Here is a 22,449-nt window from a genome sequence, read left to right on the forward strand (position 1 = left end):
TGTTCCTAGGTGAAGAGTAGAACCCGGATCACAGCGTGACAAGCCAACGCTCTAACCACTGAGCCAATCAGCAGTTGCCTGGGAATGTCTTACAGTTATAAGATATATGGGCCGTACAGATATTCGGAGTTGAGGCTACACTGACCATGGTATAACCCTACAAGGTATGGGTGCCTATGTTGTCATGTGACGTGGTTAAGAGTTGGGCCCTTATTCTCGTAAAGTTCGTAGCCCTAAGAATTCTTAACTTTGATCGTAGCCAATGTGTTAAGAATGGGCTAAAGAAGTTCGTAGGGTTTACGAAGGTTTCGAGAATAAGGGACCAGGTCTTCAGTACTGCCCCACGCTGAAACACGTTACATGTAATGTCTCCGTAACAAAGAGGTGAGGTGAGAATTGGGTTTAACGTTGTGCTTGTGAATATTTCGCTCATATGACCACGTGCATGCGTGTGTATGTGTATGTCCGGCTGCTTGTACTAGCCCAGACTGAAGCTGGTTTTATAGTGCTAGCCCACTGAGATACCATGCCGCAGTGAAGCATGAATACCCCACTCAGACACATTATACTGACTCCGAGCCGACCAGTCCTTGATGTACCCATTAATGCCGAGCGCCAGGCAGTGACCAAACAAGTACCATATTGAAACGTGTTTTGGTATGACTCGGTCGGGGATCGAACCCGCGACCTTTCGCTCTCCGGACGGACGCTCTAACCACTACACCACGGAGGCGGTCCCGTAACAAAGAGAATTAGTGGTCGAAATATGTAAACTGCCGGATGAGAAGGTAATGTAACTGTAAACCTGGTAGCGCTTTGTAGCCGCATGTGTTGGATACTCCCCAGGACGTTCAGAATGATATTTGCGAGCCTACGGATCCATTGAGTGAGATAATCACGATAAGTGCCATGAACATACCAGTAGACGCCGAGTTTAGTGGGACAAACTGTCATATATCCATGACAACAACAGCAACACTAATGATAATAATAATTATGATGATACAAACATATCAGCCTATTACGAAATGACACTCTAATGTGACAATTCATCATTACTTATATCGCATCAGTTACACTGAATATTGACAGTATATTTATTTATAGAACCCACTCTTGTCATAACGGGGACGATTCTTTCAGGTCAGGAACACTACATGCACTACTTCTCTTTGATAAAACACACTGATTCTCGTGTTCACTGTATAGTTGAACAGGACGACGTATTACATTTATCAACAGTTGGGTCATGTTTTGTTTTCATTGCGAAATTCACTCTGCTTCACAACCATGAAAGAAATGAATGGCAGGTGTCCAAACGCTGTAATCCTCTTTGAATACGTCTCAAGAAGAGGCGTGTAAAGTACACAAGTCCTGAGCGTTGACCAACTGGACCGAAACGTGGCCATAAATACCCGTTGCTACCTGGCCCAACAAACACATGCCGATCAATGCACAATCCACGGCTGCAGCTTATGTATTCGTTCTTGGCGGATGGTGTTTTCTACGTTAATACAGGGCTATGGGATTCAGTATATAAGGCTTTGATATACTGAACAGGGAACAAACATGGCGGCAGTTTTGACCAGATGCTTGGTTCTTATGTTTTTCGTTTATTCCATACGTGATTCATCAGCTGAATCTGCTGACGAAGATATAACTGGTAAGTCTATTGCTCACGTAAAACCTATAGCTTCATTTCTTGCCAGCTTTTTTAATAGGTTGATCCAGTTTTAACTTGAATTATTAAAACACGAAAGCATTGTCTCGCCATGGTGAAAACATTGCCTAAAAAGGAAATGATTGAACTAAGTGAACGACAAGCGAGCTTTGGTTTGAGAACGTGTGTTGGTCATATGTCCGTATAAGCAGGGAGAATAGAAGATCATGCTGTAGATTATCCCTGGTCATATGTCCGTATAAGCAGGGAGAATAGAAGATCATGCTGTAGATTATCCCTGGTGATATGTCCGTATAAGCAGGGAGAATAGAAGATCATGCTGTAGATTATCCCTGGTGATATGTCCGTATAAGCAGGAGATCAATAGAAGATCATGCTGTAGATAATCCCTGGTGATATGTCCGTATAAGCAGGGAGAATAGAAGATCATGCTGTAGATTATCCCTGGTGATATGTCCGTATAAGCAGGGAGAATAGAAGATCATGCTGTAGATTATCCCTGGTGATATGTCCGTATAAGCACGGAGAATAGAAGATCATGCTGTAGATTATCCCTGGTGATATGTCCGTATAAGCAGGGAGAATAGAAGATCATGCTGTAGATAATCCCTGGTGATATGTCCGTATAAGCAGGGAGAATAGAAGATCATGCTGTAGATAATCCCTGGTGATATGTCCGTATAAGCAGGGAGAATAGAAGATCATGCTGTAGATAATCCCTGGTGATATGTCCGTATAAGCAGGGAGAATAGAAGATCATGCTGTAGATAATCCCTGGTGATATGTCCGTATAAGCACGGAGAATAGAAGATCATGCTGTAGATTATCCCTGGTGATATGTCCGTATAAGCAGGGAGAATAGAAGATCATGCTGTAGATAATCCCTGGCGATATGTCCGTATAAGCAGGGAGAATAGAAGATCATGCTGAAGATAATCCCTGGTGATATGTCCGTATAAGCAGGGAGAATAGAAGATCATGCTGTAGATTATCCCTGGTATAAGTAACTAAGACTCGTCGCGGCTAGTTTTAAAGGAGACATGCCGTACAGATCTGACATAAAATCATTATTTGCAATTAATACAAGTATCCTGAAGAAAAGTAATTTTCAAAAGTAAGCAGTTGTAGCACAAAAACGTTAAATATAACTACTCGTATTCCAAAATCCATCGTCGGAAAGGCATGTTCGTCCAGTGTCATCTATCATAAGACACAACATCTCCGTGTTACGTGTGGGACGATGATTATGCCCTGCCAGGCCTATGTTGCAAGCTGGATTACTGTTGCCGAGGGGTGAATATTACCATCGCTCTCTGTACTGCTACACTCACTGCTGTTGTATAAAAATGTTATATTTGAATGTATACTGCCTATCTATTTTGTACTGCCACAGTGATGTCTATGTATTGATGTGTATTGATTTGTGAACTTAGCTAATTTTAGAATATCATATTCCTTTGCTGTTTGTTGGTTTCGCACTATTCCTCAATCAATCAATCAATCAAGGGAGTGCTTATTTACGTCTCACTTGTGTAAATAAAAACATATTTACAAACCATCATCAACAATACAAAAATTAAAACAGAGGTACACAACCCATCGGCCAGCGATTTATGAGAGACGATGAAAGACAAGTATAATAATTCAGAATATTATATGTACATATATTATTGTAAAAGATATATAAAAAAATAACTAAAAAAGAGCTCTCTCCGTTTGGCTAACTACAGTGACAGGTGCTGGCAGTAAAAGAAACAGTATCTGGTGAGCTTAAAATGCGAATAAACTTATCACGATCCGGTAAAAAACTAAAATCATCCCACAAACCTTGACAATGTTTAAAAGGCTTTCCCGTTCTGCAGCAAAGACGGGGTAAATTAGAAATGCGTGTAGTTCATCTTCAAGCTGGTTTGTACAATAAAAACAGTTCCAATTTTCCAGCATGCCTCTCCAAAAAAAATAATATAGTCATCCGAAGTAACTGTCTCAACGATGTTAACAAGTAGGCGCCTTTCCACATAATTAAAAGTTGCTATATGTTCCAAATTCTTCTTCTGCACCATTCTGTTGTTCCAGTTCTTTCTTGTTGAGGTACCGGCCCAATCGATGTTTTCTATTCAGCCGCTGTCGTCTCATGTTTAGGGTCCGATTCCCGGTTAACATTTTTGTTTCAACTTGGAAATCAACAGTTAACACCCGACACCTGACACCCGACACCCACCCAAAGTGATTAACGCATACCTTGTTCACATGCCTGACAGTGACCCCATACTGAGAGCGGCTAAAAGCGTCCGTATGGACCAACCTGTCACCATGACACAGCACATATCCAGCGTACTGAAACGAGATACGAAACAATGAAGGCAAGGACAAACTTTATGGATGAACAACTTCTTTATTCGGATGATGCGACATTTCGATACAGACTCCTAAAGCAGCCAGCCGATATAGTCACCACATTCTCCACTTCACGAACCTTATCCAGGCCAAATGGCGTAACCACCCATACAACGGAAAAGTCAACACTCAGGGTGTATTTGATGAAGCCTTCTATGATCAGGTTCAAGCTGAGATGAGTGACGCACACCGTGGAATCCCCACCGGTAGATATAAGTCCACTGAAGACCCCTATTTCACGCGATGAAGTGGTACGCTCAGTCAGTCGCGCCAAGTGTGGTAATAAGACTGCAGGATGTGACCTCATTCCCGCAGAGGCACTTAAGAACAATACCTGTGTTGATATTCTGCTCCGGTTGGTTACTTACTGCTTTGAAATAATGTCAGACAGACAGACAGACAGTCAGACAGGTATTTTATTTACGTCTCACTGCATATACAACATAAAATATAGACAAAATAACAAATGATCAATAAACGCACATGCACCATTCCTTATGGAACTCTGAGAGACTAAATCTAAAATATATACAGGCTACTAAAAGTCACAAAAAAGCGTTAGCGTTAATACAAAATTGCAATTTAACTATTATATAGAAACAATCGCCTTCTAGATAGAATAAGGAATAAAGTTTTGGCAACACTTATAACAACTTCATAATTTGACATTAAAAATACCAAATTTCTCTTCTTCGGTAAGATTAAAAAATCACCATAAATAGTACAAACATTGGTAAACAATTCTGATCGCAAGTCATCGTTCATCGAGCACTTAAATAAAACATGTAATTCGTCTTCAATACAGTTATCATTGCGCAGCAGACAGGTGCGTTCTTCTACAGGTAAATGTTCATAACGCCTCGCTTCAATTCTAATTGGAACAACCCCACATCTAAATTTGGCAAATGCACTTCTGTAACATCTTGGCATAAGAATATCAACCCGCGGTATTGGCTACATCTTCAGACCACGACTCAACAAGCTTTGCATTGTAAATTTCAAACATATGATCAACAATTGAACAAAGTAAAAATACATTTACATTACACTAGAGTTCCATATCATGCTGGGTAAAAAGAGAGCGCACATTAAAGTTTTACAATGACGCGACTGACAACTCTCACTCCATATAAATACCTTTCTGTTCAATCTATCCCTATCCATGTTGACTAATCGTCTCGAGTGTCTTAACACAGCTTTCCACTTGGAAACAGGCAGAGGCTTCCAACCCGTATCTTCATTCACAGCATGATTCCGAGGAAATATCTATAGGCCTGATTCTGTACCTTATTCATAACACTAAAATCTTTAGTACCCCATACAGCAGCACCATACGTAATGATAGGTAAAACAATAGATTCATACAATTTTCTAAAAGCATTATGAGGCATACCTCCCAGGGCTTTTCACTTGGCAATAACAAGACCCAGTGCCCCACTGGCAGAGTGGGCAACAGCCTTAGCGGTAACATTGAAGTCTAGATGTTCCTGTATCACAAGGCCAAGGTATGTATACCTATCTACCAGATTCAGTAAAAGATCACCACATGTAAAAGATGTAACAGTCCTTGCCACGGAGGGGTTTCAGAAGTGAACAACCTTTGATTTGTCACTGTTTACTGTCTGCCCCAGACATTTGGGGCGAAAGTATAATAACACTTGTAAAGCAACCGGGTACCCTCTAGGTTATCGCGGCATATCACTACTTTCTGTCTCTTGTAAGATATATTCGGATATATTAAATACCCGTTTCACGAATTGGCTAGAAGCTAACGATATCTTGGCTGAGCAGCATATATGGGTTTCGAAGCAAGCGTAGTACAATCGAACATACTGAGTGAGTAAATATTTAACGTCACATCGGCAATATCTCAACCACCGAACATATACATGTATATATATGCTCTGTTTTCAGTAATTAATAATAGGAAATCGGTTAAGACTTCAACATTTTTACGCTATATCGATGTCATGAAGGCCAATGGTCACGTTAATCGAGACTATCTGTGGTACAAACTGATGAAGCTACGATTTAATGGTAAAATTTATCTTTCCTTTAAGTCCCTATATAATAACATCCGTGTATCGGTTAATAGTCGGCTTACAGATGGGTTTGATATACCGAGCGGGGTTAGACAGGGGTGCATCATATCGCCATCACTATTTTCCGTATTTATTAACGATCTGGCTTACGAGATAAATAGTCTAAATTGTGGTGTTAATATAGGTGGCAATCTTCTTAGTCTCTTGCTGTATGCTTTGCACGAATTGCGCCAAATGAACATTCTTTGCAAGAAATGCTCGACTCTGTTTCTGAATGCTGTAAGAGGTGGAGAATTCAAATTAATATTAACAAAACTAAGAATGTTCACTACCGTCCTCCGTCAGTGAATCGAACATTATTTCGGTTTCAGTGTGACAATGAGACCATTAACATTTGTCCGTCATATGAATATCTAGATATAGGCTTATGGTACGAAGAACACTTAAATTTGAACAACACAGCCAAAGAAATCGCCACATCAGCGAGTAGAGCATTGGGTGTTATAATATGCAAATATAAATATTTTGGAGGAATGCCATATGATGTATGTAGCACTTGAATAAATAATCTGGTCCCGCCAATCCTGTCATATGGCTCGGTTATTTTTGTCAATCGAGAATACAGTTGTATAAATGCGGTGCAAAATAAAGCATCCCATTTCTTTTGGGGGTTGCAAAATATACTCAAAACGTGTCTGTTCGTGGTGAGATGGGCTGGTTCGCCTAACTTACCAACCTGAAAATAGAAGTCTTCCGATTTGGGAGAAGGATAAAATCTGTCTCGCCATCTAGACTTGTTGCACAGATACGAACTTGGTCTTATGCCTTTCGAAAGTCATGGGTCAGGACGGCTGGTACCATGTTCGCCTCTCTAGGACTAGACATTTATATTTTCTCTTCCAGTGATTTTCATATAATCATACGTACATTGAGAGTCAATGACGCAAGTGTATTAAATGACCAAAGAAACTCTCTGTGAAAATTAACTGTGCGTTTTGGGGTTTCATACACAGACTTTAATGCTACATTCGCATATACTAACCCAAAATAATACGCATAGGCGTTTCGCATTTTTAAAACTTAATTAATTACCTATTGTGTACAAACAATCGTCCTAATATGTAACAAAAGTATTGATAACATGCTTTTACACAACTGCACAAGTAAAAAATCGAGTTTACCTGAAAATGTTGATTTTGATGAGATTTCTTACAATGTCTTAAAAGGCATCGCCTTGCAGTTGAAATTGTGCAGCGAAGAGCATGCACTGTCTGGCTATAAAATCCAGATTACTTTCTGAAATCGGCATTCCTTTTGAAGGAGTTTCAAGGTCAAATCTCTACCCCACGTCTTGACACTGCGACACGGAACATCGCCATTGAAAGAATGCACGCTAGAGATTACCAATCTTCTGTTGCCAGGCGTCTGAATGTTAGTCTGAGCACGATATCACGGCTTACAGCTCGTTACAACAAAACAGGTATAACACATGACCGTCCCCATACAGGCAGACCTCGAGTCACCACTGCAGCCCAAGGTCGGTACATTTGCGTGATCGTACTGCCACGGGTGAAAGCACAGCAGCCAGGGTGCCTGGACTTCGGAGGATGTCCGGTCCAACTGTAGGGAACATGTTGAGAGAGATTGGACTGAGAGCCAGGACACCCGACGTCGGGGCCATGCTACGTCATCACCATCGAGCTCAACGTCTCCGTTATCTAAAATTATCCACTTGGATGTATAGACATTTCCTTGTTCTAAACTGATATACAAATTCATGTACTAAAGTCTATTTGTGGACGAGTTATACATGTTCGCAAAAACAACATTTCGCAACAGATTTCTTGGTTGTGCGTTTCTTTTTTGGAATAGTATATGTTATAATTGGGATCACTTGACTATAATCCAATGAACCTACTGATATCCTCGTGTGTCATATGCCTAGTGGCCTACTCACTCACTCATTAATGTGTCCATACATGAGTGCAAAATATGCGCAACTAATCCATGACAGCACATCTACAGCTCGTTCAGCTTGACCTGAGCCACTCTACATAGAAGTGGTAGAACAGCTAGAACAGCCAGGTAATCCACAAGCGTGTGCAGTGAAATTTAAACTTCACACGTACAACTCGCACACCTGGCTGTTCTACCAGCAAGTGGTCCTCCCTCGTAAGACACAGCAAATAGTGACAACAAAATAATGATCGTTTGTTAAACAACTTTTTTATTCGGGTGTCCAAAATTGTAAGACAAATCACCAGAGTTGGTCTATCGAATTCACGTGACTGTGCAAAGTTTGATTTTGTTGCATGTATTAGATTTTGTTTTAGTGAGTAATCCATCGGTCTCAAATGAAGTTGAACGTACTGTACTTTGGACTAATGTTGGATGAGTACACTGATATCTCGCCCAGAAAGCATCTTGCAGTTGCTGGATGTAATGTTGAGATTGGAAAATCAAAACTTGCATTTCTACAGAATTCTGAAATAACAAATGCAAAAGCAGATACGATAGTGAAGAGTGTGAAGGACTATGTGAAGAAGGCAATTCTTTACCAGAAGACGATGACTTGTTTTGCAAATGATGGACCAGCAGTCATGACAGGAAAAAAAAGATTGGTGTTGTGACACAGCTAAGTAAAACTTACCCAGCTTTGATAGATGTGCACTGTGTTAATCACAGACTTCAGCTTACTAGTAAGTTCAGCATTCAAGTCTGTCACACTCACTGAAAGTGTTGAGGAACTGCTGATGAGACTGCTGATGAGTTCAAGTACTACCATTACAGCACCGTGAGATAAAAAAGCTGGGAAATGATGCAGCTGTTGACTACGGAAATGGAAGGCGACATGTCAGATGAACCAAATAGAGGCCGTATTACAATCAAGAAGGCTGTCCATACCCGGTGGCTCAGTCTAAGAAGGCTGTTCATGCAGTGAGGCAGTGCTACCCATCAATCCTTGCTGACTTAGAGAATGCTATAGGCATGGGCAATGATAAGAATGCTGGGGACAAGCAGAGTGTCACTACTGAAGGACTACAGGCATCTCCAGGCTATTCGCTTGCTCTGTTTCGCGTGCTCTCTGTTATCTGGTCTAACAAAGTTGTTTGAGAGAAGGGATATGGATTTGAGTGGTTTGGAACCACAAATACAAATACACAATGCCATTTTAGAAAGTGGTCAAATGTAAGTGTAATCCCATATAGAACATGTGGCACAAATACAAAGTAGCACGGCATCTTTGAGAAAAATGAAAAGACAAGACAGGCTCATCTAAGTCGCTTTGATTAGCATGCTGACCTGTAAAACCTGGAGAAGACTGAGAGCAGGAGGACAGATATCAAGTCTTTAAAAGACATCTTCCTGGAATACCTGATACAGAACATGGAAGAGAGGCTGCAGGTCACACCCATCATCACTAATCTGTCATCACTGGCTCTGAGGAAGGCTGGATATCCTTCTTTCCTGACTTTCCATTGGGGATGCTGAGGTATCACAAATATCTATATTAATACTGCTGTCATGACATTTGTCTTTTAGAAGATTCTTCTTTGTGTCCCAGAGAATCATGATCAAGAAATTTGTGTTAGTATTTACCTGCGATAACCAGTAATCTATTTGAAATGGAATTCTATCTGGAATAAATTTAATTTAATGATTTAATTGATTTTATTATAATTCAATGCGTTTGTTTCTTTTCAGATGACACATCTTTCAAAAGATTTCGGATGTCGACCAGACACAGATTGAGTCTAGTCAAATAAAGGAGCTGTTTTCAGGGGAGCTTGACACCAGTTCACCCTCCACCATTTTGAAGACCCTCATCCGCCTGAAGCTCCAACCTGGAAACTTGTATCCAAACATTGTTCAATTACTGTCCATCCATGCAGCTGTGATTCTGTCCAATTCTGAAGTGGAGAGAGCGTTCTCAAAGTGAAACTGATTGTATCAGATCATAGAAACAGACTCACTGTTCAAAACTGCAAAAGGTTTCTCATGATTAGCCAGAATGCATCTTCAGCTTCAGACTTGGAGAAAGTTATGAACAGATATTGGCAAGAAAGAAAAGAAAACTGTAAATTATTGTTTGTGTGGTTTGTGAAATTGTAAACAAATGTGACAACAAATTAAAGTCTTGAAATGCTTGTTTTCAAATGATTATCTTACAATACAGAATAAGAAGAGTAATAAATTAACTTTAGAATTAAAATTATAAGAGCATTTGACTTCATGTACATATTGTTATTTTTTCAATAATTCTCTCCAATATGACCTTTTAAATAATGAAGTGCCCTTTTCTATGTAGTTACCCTTCCCTTTCTGAATCCTAGGGGGAACACTAATAATTAGCACAATAAAAATATATCTTAATCTGTAAAACATAATAATAGTATATCTTAATCTGTAAAACATAATAATAATATATCTGAATCTGTAAAACATAATAATAATATATCTTAATCTGTAAAACATAATAATATTGATCATGGGTTAGTTTGGTGCCATGTGTGCAAACAGATAAAAGGGCGTAAGATCACAAAACATCATTTACAAACATTCGTTTGTACACCCCCCTATTGCAGATGAAGATGGTCGCCCACATGGTCCGTATACTCCATGTCATTAACATGTTGATTCAGATGCTTGGTCTTCAGTGAGGCAATACGAACATCAATGTGTGTGTATTTATGTCACCGTGAAGGTGCTGTCCACTGGTCAGATAGTCTCAGGACAACAACCTCTGTGAGAGACTATTCACACTGGAAGAGCTTTACTATCTCGTAAATGTTAGGGTGGCACTTCTGGACAAGTCCCTTGACCGTATTGTGTCATCCTTTTAGATTATTGTTGGTACAGCGGCTCTGGTTTTCGAAGTGATTCCAAACCTCTGATGTGAAGCCCTGGCGCTGAACCCAGTTGCTTGTCACATAATCCATGAATGCAGTTACTTTTGGGCCGGCCTGAGAGTCAGCAATGGCATCAAGCCATACATCAACCACCTTATCACGAGGCACTAGAGGGAGTGGGGGACAGCAGCTCTTCTCACTACCTTCCTCATCTACCTTATAGTCCATCACCAACCCTTCCTTCTGCGCCTCCGTTCAAAGTCCAAGATGACTTTAATTAACCAATCACAATCCAGTATTTAATCAAGTCATGGTAGAATAAATTGTGCACTGTCACAATATGTTTGGCAGCTACACCCACCCGAATGTAATATTTCAGAGTTCATGGACGAGAAGTGCGATGTGTTTATAGACTTCAACCTTTTCGGTATGTCGGAACGACTTGTGAAACTATCCAAGTCCAACGTCTACTCTGCTGACAGTAGCTGTTTCATCAAGTTCCAAGCTAAAGCAGGCCACAGACTGATGTTCAAATTCCTGTCGGTTGAGATGGATACATGTGATGACTTCCTGGGTGTTTACGGTAACTCCCTCACCGCTCCAGACGGTGAGTGAAACCCATCCTTACCACTCAGGGGATTAGTAGTCGGAATGGGCGATCTATCCCCCCGACCCTCTTCATAACTATTCTTCATAATGATTTTGATGACGATGACAATGATGACACATTCACACACACACCTTCAGATACTCGTACACCTTCACACACACACAGGCACACACACCCCTTCTCTCACACATACACATAGATACACACAACTTCACACACACACCTTCATACACACACACGCACACACCTACGCACACGCACATGCACGCGGATTGACGTGAACGGTGGATTATATTGAAAATAATTGACCTAATTATTATCTTGTAAGCTTAACTCATTGTCAAAAAGGCTGTAGATTTAGTGACTGGGGTTTACCGAACAATTACAAACTTAAGCAACAGGTTACTAACCTGAAAACGGTTGACAAGATGACACCCGTATATTAAATACATAATTATATACATGCATTCGTTTCTGTTTCACTCTTGATATGAAAAAATATGACATACCTTTGCAATTGTCTTTCAGCCATGAATGCATTTGTGTGTAGTCAGCCACATACAGTGTATACCACTCCGAGCAGGACAGGCTTCTTGTTGTTCAAAAGCGATGCCCAGGGAAATGCTGGAGGGGCCTCCGTCCTTGTGTCAATGTTCAAGACCAAGAGTACGTTCTAGTCGAACATTTACTGAATTATCCATGAGTTGCGAGGAAATTCTTCTCGATGAATAAATGTTGTTGGGTCCCAAGCATGCTGGAGAACACTGAACATTAGCAGCGACAATTGTTTGGCATTACTTTCAGTACCTTCAGTCTTCACAGTGAATGTTAAAATTTAAATAAAATGAATCTCGTTTTATACTTAACATACACACCATTTTCTAACGCTTAGACCCGTGAAAATCCGGGTTAGAAATGGTTTTCAGCAACCGATGCTTTTCGTACGAGGCGACGAACTAGATGAGTGGTAAGGCTCGCTAATTTGATTGAGGCATGTAATCGTATCCCAGTTTCGCAGATCGATGCGCATGGTGGTGATCACTGGATGTCTGGACTATAGTTTGGCATGAAATGCATGTGGACCCGTTTTTTTTGTTTATAAATATCTCTTCATCCAATGACCCAATCGATCTCAAACTGTGCAAGTGGATGTTTTGTCAGACAACCTAACCACATTGTAAATCACCGATTTTATGCACTTGTATTAAAGAATCTGTTTATGTAACCGTCAACAAAATAAACAGCAGACCGCAGACTGCTTACAGAGGGAGGGAGCTAATGTCCTGTAACAGCGGCAGTGTTGGGTCATAAAGGTCATCGTTCGTCAATGTAGGTCAGCTATGCACGTGACAGGTATGAAGAGGTGTTCACTTCTAGCAAATAGCCGGCGAATTCACTACTATAATTCACGAACGTATAATTCACTACTCCCAGTTTGTCTACTCATAAACATAAACATATACTGGAACATCCCTACACTTAATCATGTACTGTACCCGTATAATTCACTACTCCCAGTTTGTCTACTCATAAACATAAACATATACTGGAACATCCCTACACTTAATCATGTACTGTACCCGTATAATTCACTACTCCCAGTTTGTCTACTCATAAACATATCCTGGAACATCCCTACATTTAATCATGTACTGTACCCGTATAATTCACTAGTCCCAGTTTGTCTACTCATAAACATAAACATATACTGGAACATCCCTACACTTAATCATGTACTGTACCCGTATAATTCACTACTCCCAGTTTATCAACTAAGAAAATTATGAACCTATTAGGGAGGCTCACAGCGACTACCCGTATTTGAATCATTAGAAGCTAAGTGTATCAGGGATGTTGTGATCATTCATTTGTTTGTACAGGTTGTTTGTTTTGAAACAACCATCATCATCACCATGTCCTCCGTTTGGAGATTATTGTAAATATATTTACAACTTTGGACAGTAGACGGACATTTACATGGTTTCAAAAAGAGATGTGGGTTGGATTATATAATATAAAAAAATATACCTGTGGAATAAAGCGGGTAATGACCTAACACTGAATAAACTGTCGAATTATTTCTGAACCTCTAACAATATTTTTTTTACAAAACTCCAAATGTAACCTTTCAATATTCAATTATAACCCCATATATTAGATGTATAAGATAATGTACTGCCGACAAACCAACCTAAGTAATTGAAACAGCGCGACCTGCTATCATAGTAAATGGAAAAACGGGCTTTCTACCCTGATCTGTCAACGCCGCTGATCCTTTAAAAATCGGTTATTGTAATCAAAATGATAAAATTAAAATGTTCTTATGACAACTGCACCGGGTAGGTTTAAGTAGTGCACAAATAACCAATGTGCAAGAGTTTTGGATAGAGGAATGTGGAATGCATCACCCAGGGAAAGGAAGTACAGAGAGTTAGTTATGCTCGCCTCCGCCGCCTGCAGGATCAGCTCCGGAAAAATCAGAAGTCGCCTAATGACTTTGGTCGTGCTGCAGGCTGGGTAGCAAAACAGTTTTTGTAAATTCCCTGAACTCTTCCACAGCAATGACCTATGTAATTAGCTGAAAACATATTGTATAAACATGGTACAGTTATAATTGTTGGTTTTTTGTGTATATTATTATGGTGGAACAGTCTATTCGGTGGAGGGGAGAGAGTTAGTAATTAAAAAGCATTTGACTGGAACAGATTGTGTATTGGACGGAGGTCAAACTGAGGGTAATCGTAAAGGGAGTGAACTCCAGATTCGTAAGGTACACGAAACCCGATTCGCATAATCACTCACACACTCACATTTCAGGTGGTCGTTGTGGCAATAAATATTTCAACTGCGATAATGATCGGTGCGTCCCCGACGACCTGAAATGCAACACACGGGACAACTGCGGCAACAACCAGGATGAGGAGGAGGGGTGTCGGTGGTGGCTGGGCTTGGCAATCGGTCTCTCGGTCACGGCGGTTTTCGGAATCGGCGCATTAATCTTCTTCATAATATTCCTCAAGAAATACTCCGGTCGTAAAAAGGTCGGTGAATACTTGTTCAATGTCGCTTAAGAATAAGCACGATGTATTAAGCACGATGCGGGTGCGTGTGGTGTGTACTGGCCGACGTTTAAATATATACACGGTGTAGAGTGGCAGGCCTTTAAATATATACACGGTGTATAGTGTCAAGCGTTTAAATATATACACGGTGTATAATGGCCGGTGGTAAAATGTTTATACGCTGTATAGTGGCAGGCGTTTAAATATATACACAGTGTATAGAGGCAGGCTTTAAGTATATACACGGTGTATAGTGGCAGGGTCCGAAATCACCTAACACTACACGGTGTATAGTGGCAAGCGTTTAGATATATACACAGTGTATAGTGGCCGGTGTTTAAATATATACACGGTGCATAGTGGCAGGCGTTTAAATATATACACGGAGTATAATGGCAGGCGTTTCACTAGTGGCATGCGTTTAATATATACACGGTGTATAGTGGCAGGCATTTAATATATACACGGTGTATAGTGGCAAGCGTTTAGATATATACACGGTGTATAGAGGCCGGCGTTTAAATATATACACGGTGTATAGTGTCAGGCGTTTAAATATATACACGGTGTATAGTGGCAGGCGTTTAAATATATACACGGTTTATAGTGGCAGGCATTTAATATATACGCTGTGTATAGCGGCAGGCTTTTAATATATACACGGTGTATACTGGCAGGTGTTTAAATATATACGCTGTGTATAGTGGCAGGCTTTTAATATATGAACGGTGTATAGTGGCAGGCGTTTGCATTGATATCTGTTTCGTGTTGTTATTTAAAGAAACACTAGGGCTATACAATGTACAACATCCACGCCTTCGTGGACTCCAGCTACAATGTGTGATGTGATAACTAAGAATCCTGCGTTCACAGGTTCAAAGCCAGCCTGTGCAAAGCTGGACTCTCGCGCCACCCCAACAGAGCTGGACACACACTCACGCCTCCGGCAGCTCTGGGAACCAACACCAGATGCAGCATGTTTCCCAGTCCTACCCCACAAAGACCGGTAACAACACACAGTACTGGGATATGGGAAGAGGTCAAGGTCAGCAATCAACCTTCGTGTCCTCCACTTTCTCCGAGCCCCCGACCTACACGGAAACAGCCCCCGCCCCAGCTGACTACACCCTACCAGCGGGAAGCGTCACGGCACCCCCTCCTGTCCCGGTGATGCCCCCTTCAACAGGTCTCGTGTCTCAGACTGGTCTACAGAAAATGTAAACCGCAGCTGTGACTGTAAGCAGGGAAACGCATGGGAAGGACGCCAGACATATATATCATAACGTACATCCGGCGACACACACGTAGTCAGTCTCAAGCTGATTCACAACGTACACGCACACATACGCACACACGCACACACGCACGCACGCGCACGCACGGGCCTCTCCGCCCACACGTTCCACCCAGGTACAATGCTAATATTCTCGTACACCGCTGTATGTGATACTGGTTGTTCTTGGAGGTGAAATGTGCCAGTTATCACAGCCGCCAACATCATGGCATCTTTGCATCACTTGACAATACAGTTATACCAGGATAATTCTGAGAGAAGCGACCATACTATCAGCGTCAGTGGATTAGCGTGCGCACGAATTTTGTTCTCAACTCCCCGGGAGGTATTCTTAGTTCTTATATCCTTCTTGTGCAGGTTCAGTTAAACATTTTATAACGTGTTTTTCACTTAATGCGTGCACTAAACCCAGACCATTTCCTTCGCTGTATATTGCTTATGATATGTATAAAGTGACAAGCCAGTTAACCCTATATACGTGTGGTGGTGATGTGTACACATGTGTGGTGATGATTGTGTCAGCAAGGGGATATGCAGTAATAATGATGTAAATATGGGAAAAGCTGTTGAATGGCCTTCTTATGACAGATGGATTACTGACAGGTTTATTTCGTAGAGTGGACATGAGGCCCAAAACACAAGGACTTTTTTTACATAATTTTCTTTGGAGCGCTGACATGGGAAGTATCCTATCCCCAAAAAGAAACGCATAGGTGTTTTGTATTTAAAAAAACCTTCTGGCAATTTCCCCATTTTAAGAATTTCATTAAAAATGCGTTTATAGAAAGGAGACAGTGCATGACACGTAGCTTTGATGGCCCCGTTTGGGATACCATAAGCCCGTTTTTCAAATCATAAACCGATTTTCAAATTTCTTCCTCCATGATTTCACCAGACAGCCTGTGGTCTTTACACTGATCACAATAAGTAACGTCACGGTTATCTAAAATAGTACATTACATCATCATCATCAAAGTGGGTTTCGTGATCGTTACGTGGGTTGAGAAGTGAACTGAAATATTCAAACCAGTTATCAGCTGATATATTTCTACAACTACGTTTTGATTCACTGTGTTTCTTAATGGCCTTCCAAAAGTCTTTACATATGTCTTTCTCAAATACCGCTTTTTTGTGGTTACATATCTTTTTAACATCTCGTTTTACATCGACGTACTCGGTACAATGCACAGGATCGGTTGTCACTCTGAATCTATCGAGAAGTGTATACTTTCTGCGTTTCAAAATGTCACATTCTTTGTCAAACCACTTAGGTTGCGTTTGTTAGTGTTTTGGCCTGTGAGTGTTGCGTGTATGGGAGTGTCGAGTATCAGTCAGAGAAAGACAATGTCTGAACAGGTCAAGCAAGCAGCTTGAGGTTTTGTTGATGTCATTATGAGTTATCAGACTTCTGTGTTAAAGTGTCAGGAGAACTACGCATATTATGAACGAACTTACCGAGCTGCTCTGGTCTCCACGAATACCTGCCGAACACATGTTACTGAAAGAACCTGAATCATACTGTTCATCTATAGGAACACCTGCACCTTCCTGTGACGGCTGTGCCGAAGTTGTAGCGTCTTACACATAGACAAAACCAAATATGTGCATCTGGGCGTGGATGTTGGTCAGGAAAATACGCAGTGGGTGTACAGTGTGGCTACAGACTTCCTGATGTACACGGCAATCCCGCCGCTGTATCCCCCCACGGGGCGAGTCCTCTCCCTTACACACTGGTGACAAGTGTGCTCTGGAAAAGTAGTTTCGAAATCCGTAGTATTTTTGGCCCATGTTTCGATAAGTGCAAAAACGTCAAAGTTGTTTAAAAAGGTTAAGGTTTGTATTTTTGAATAAAAGTATGACCATAGGTAGCAGGACAGCTAGGCACATCAAAATGTGCAGTTGTCGTGCACAAACCCCATGCAAAGTTTAAACAATTCTGCTTAATGGGTTGTACTTTAGACCAATACGAGCCCTCCAGAGATCATTTTCTATCTTCATGATGTTACACACGTCTACCCGCTGCCATTACAGATGGCGCTCCACAGAAGAATTAAACCGTGTACATATGTACCCTGTGTGCAGACCTTCCTTCAAGGAACATACGTGAATTTTGCCGGATGATTTGCAGTATTTTATTGTGTATATATATATTTTTGAATGATATTTGTATTGGATGTTATATTTTTATATCATACGCAAAACATTAACAAATCAATGAGTCTTGTTGTGCTTTGCCGCCTACAGCGAACTTTACGTTCGAACAAAAAAAGAGTGGGTGAGTGAGAGAGTAAGTATGGTTTTACGCCGCTTTTACCAATTTTTCAAGAAGGTGTCTCGGCGGGCCCGGGGTACACCAGAAATGGGCTGTATGTGGGGAATCGAACCCCGGTCTCCAGCGTGACCAACGGACGTTTTAACCTTTAAAGCTACAACTAACTTGAGGTCCTTGTTGTACTGAGGAACTCGCTCGGTTAGGGATCTACACATAAATATAAATGAAGGAAAGAATGCTAAGGTAATCATTCTCTATGTAGCTCGCTGAATGCCTGCGGCTTTGGGAAACAGATTCACACACAAAGGCAGTATAAAACCCATTCCATACAGTCGATTGTACGATTCTGTCGTGAGCATGTGCTTATGAGTCACTATCAGACAGTGATGATACTATTTGTTTGCTGCACTATCAGATAGTGATGATACTATTTGTTTGCTGCACTATCAGATAGTGATGATACTATTTGTTTGCTGCACTATCAGACAGTGATGATACTATTTGTTTGCTGCACTATCAGATAGTGATGATACTATTTGTTTGCTGCACTATCAGATAGTGATGATACTATTTGTTTGCTGCACTATCAGACAGTGATGATACTATTTGTTTGCTGCACTATCAGATAGTGATGATACTATTTGTTTGCTGCACTATCAGATAGTGATGATACTATTTGTTTGCTGCACTATCAGATAGTGATGATACTATTTGTTTGCTGCACTATCAGATAGTGATGATACTATTTGTTTGCTGCACTATCAGACAGTGATGATACTATTTGTTTGCTGCACTATCAGATAGTGATGATACTATTTGTTTGCTGCACTATCAGACAGTGATGATACTATTTGTTTGCTGCACTATCAGATAGTGATGATACTATTTGTTTGCTGCACTATCAGACAGTGATGACACTATTTGTTTGCTGCACTATCAGATAGTGATGATACTATTTGTTTGCTGCACTATCAGATAGTGATGATACTATTTGTTTGCTGAAAGGCCAGTGTGTGGCACCTGTTAAAGGCGATGGCCAAAAGTGAGTTGATCACCGGAAAATTACCCAAATGAACGACACTAGACAAATAGGGAAATGCATCTGACAATAAATTTGTCAAATTTAGAAATATCCTCCACATGTCTACCATAAAACTTTTGAAAGCTTCATTGAATGTTGAACGTTGAATGTTGAAACCTTGATCAGACAACTTCTGAGCACGACTCGTTTGAGGCTCTTGGAAATTTTCCACTGGACCAAAAGCCGGATAGTACACCATTCATACAAACATGCTATGACCGGATTTGCGTACCTTTCCCATACAGCCTAAATTCTGCTTTTATTTCATATACTAAACTGCAAAAGAAACGCAATTCTTTCATCATTTTCATGTTTTTCGTGTTTTTTGCATGAAGTTTTTGTGTTTCACACAAAAATGCGTGCATTTCACTCCAATTTGAAGCTTTATAAGGCAGGTCATTCAAAAATCACCATAGAACACAAAATTGATTGTGACAACGCGGAGAAAACATGCCACGTCTAACTGAACAGCAACGAGGAATCGCCGTTGGAATGTTGCAGACCGGATCCACACCAACTGCAGTGGCCAGGCACATCAGATGTCACGTGACAACAATCACAAGACTATCCGCAAGGTATCGTCAAACTGGTAATGTTCGAGACAGACCACGTTCAGGACGTCCCAGGGTAACAACGCAAGCGCAAGATCGTCACATCCGGGTTACTCATCTGCGTAACCGACAGCAACGAGCAACACAGACAGCTGCAACCATTCAAGGGCCACAACGTCACATCTCTGCAGACACTGTTCGTCGTCGTCTGAGGGCAGCAGGGATCAGATGTCGCCGTCCTTACGTCGGACCGATTCTGACGCAACGTCACCGCCAAATTCGTTTACAGTGGGCGCGACAACACCAGCGTTTGCGACGTCAACAATGGCAACAAGTGTTGTTTTCTGAGTCCTGATTCAACTTGTCCCACGCCGATGGCCGATTACGTGTATGGAGACGACGTGATGAACGTTACGGCAACTGTTGTGTTGTGGAAGCTGACCGCTGGGGAGGTGGAAGTCTCATGGTATGGGGTGGCTTCAGCTACCACCACAGAACACGTTTACACGTGGGGTGAAATTGGTAGATGGATACAGACAGCTGCTCGACCTCAAAACCTTAGAGATTTGGAATCCAGATTGGTCAGGGAATGGAATCAAATTCCCAAAGCCTTCTTTCAGACACTTGTTGACTTGATGAGACGTCGTTGTGCTGCCTGCATTGCAGCCAATGGTGGTCACACGCGCTACTGATTGACACACTGTTTAGTGACATTTTTGGTGTGTGAGGGTGGAGTGATAACATATGCTTTTACAGTAAACTTGAGTGTTGTTTTCACCTGAGATCGCGACTCATTTCTTCAACAACCACTTGTCTGTTGTTTTTTCGTAGTGTTAAGATTGTTTGTTCCACAGATTCAGAAATATTGACATTTCTCAATCAACTTGCGTTTCTTTTGCGGTTCAGTATATGAAGCTGCACCTTTGATCAAGATTTTGTCTTTAGTCGAATCCCCATTCGCCAGGTCTGATGGTAAGTTTAACTTGTGGCAGACGGAACAAATCATTTTGCATAGTTTTCAGCTCTGCATTTAAAAGCTTGCAAGTTGGAAAGTGATGTGAAATAAGAGATCACACAAATACATCGCGCATACAATGCACATGGACGTGCACACGCAAACACGTGTTAAGATATATCTGATCTTGCCATGTAAAAAGTAGGATGTTTCAAAACAGCTGGATACAAGGCTGATGGATAGTTTTGTGTCGATCTGATCTATACAGGACTCGGGATCACAGGATTGCTAGGGACTTAACAAACTGAATTATTACCAAACTAGTGGCACCATGGTCAGTTATGACGTAGAAGACTTATTCACTAACATTCCTCTAGAAGAATCTTTAGCAATCCTGCGATCCGATTAGCGTCATTGTGAGGACAGGTAGCTACACGTGTGTAGGAACGCAAAACTTAAGCTGACAATTCGGATCTGAAATATGCAATTTCTCAAAACCTTGTGAATAACCCTAATCATGGAATTGAATAGGAAACTGAAGTTCTCGCAAAAAAACACATTAGCGGCTGGCGGAAACGCAAACTGATTGTAGCTATCTTCATTAAACGTAGAAAATCAGCAATAAACAGGTGTCAGGGTGTGTACCTCTCCAATGCATGGTTCATAAAACACACCATAATTTCAATGTATACACTGTAATTACTTTACACTCTATATACTTATAAATAAGTATCTGTACATTTCTAAATTAATCCAACAATTTTGCAGTAAAAATATATTATATATTCATAATAACATGTATTCCTAATAGCCCTGTTCGCTGTATACATTCTGACCTCCACATGTATTGCGTCGTCATAGCATTGTGACGTCATAACCACAGTTACTGTTCATTAGTTTTACCTGATGATGAGGCCCCGAGACGTTGTATCAGGGAATAAAGAAAAGATGAAATCCAGAAAATTCTTTATGCTCATCAAATATCTGTAAATATAAATGTAAACTACCAATCAAGCATTAGATTTGGTTACGTTATGCTATCCTTTCCACATTCTATGAAATAAAGCAGTTATTCAACATAATAGATATATGTTAAGTAGATTACAGCGCAAACATGATAAAATTGTAACCATGATTGAACGAAGTGACTAGGAGTGAAGGTGTGACATTTCACTTATATGGGTGGTGCCACTCGTTAGATATAGGCGTAAATAGAATACTGGGTATAACAACAGTTGTCTAACATGGGAGATAATGAGTCATATAGGTATGGTCTTCACAAACCAATAAGCATAACCGGGCATGGTTTGATCCACAACGACAGGATCCTGGGACCCGTTCCTCAAAGCTTTCCTAGCGCTACTATTGTCGTACCTCCTATAGTGCAGCATAGACATACGAGAGTCGTAGCGCTACGATAGCTTTCTGGAACGGGGCCCTGGTACATTAGAGTAACGCTTAGTGTCCAAAAGAAATGAAAAGGAGCGACAGTGAGTTGAGGGATTACGAACCAGAGGAAATCTAGACTTGCTACTTGTAGATTGTTGCATTGCGGAAGAGAAATAATGAGGTTCTGTGACCAGGAGACAGACTGTAAGCACGTCTAAGGGCCATGTGACCAGGAGATAGACTGTTGGCACGGTTAAGGGCCATG

General features: G+C 40.9%; 1 protein-coding gene across 1 annotated transcript; it reads left to right on the forward strand.

Annotated features, from left to right (window-relative positions):
- Window positions 1–1,431: 1,431 nt before the first annotated feature.
- Window positions 1,432–18,151, forward strand: LOC124265214. The gene is made up of 5 exons (XM_046700006.1): window positions 1,432–1,663; window positions 11,350–11,577; window positions 12,109–12,246; window positions 14,398–14,621; window positions 15,516–18,151. The coding sequence occupies exons 1-5, from the start codon at window positions 1,570–1,572 to the stop codon at window positions 15,861–15,863; spliced, it is 1,032 nt and encodes a 343-aa protein (XP_046555962.1). The 5' UTR covers window positions 1,432–1,569; the 3' UTR covers window positions 15,864–18,151.
- The last annotated feature ends 4,298 nt before the right edge of the window (window positions 18,152–22,449 follow it).

This window comes from Haliotis rubra, unplaced genomic scaffold (genome assembly GCF_003918875.1).
Source record: "Haliotis rubra isolate DU_JTF1 unplaced genomic scaffold, ASM391887v1 Scf967, whole genome shotgun sequence".
Classification (NCBI taxonomy): Eukaryota; Metazoa; Mollusca; class Gastropoda; order Lepetellida; family Haliotidae; genus Haliotis; species Haliotis rubra.

Bases quoted from the DNA above. Each gene is read 5' to 3' on its own strand.
- LOC124265214 (XM_046700006.1), top strand. From the start codon at position 1,570: ATGGCGGCAGTTTTGACCAGATGCTTGGTTCTTATGTTTTTCGTTTAT. The intron at 11,578-12,108 runs GTGAGTGAAACC...ATTGTCTTTCAG, and splicing joins CTCCCTCACCGCTCCAGACG to CCATGAATGCATTTGTGTGT. The intron at 12,247-14,397 runs GTACGTTCTAGT...CTCACATTTCAG, and splicing joins GTCAATGTTCAAGACCAAGA to GTGGTCGTTGTGGCAATAAA.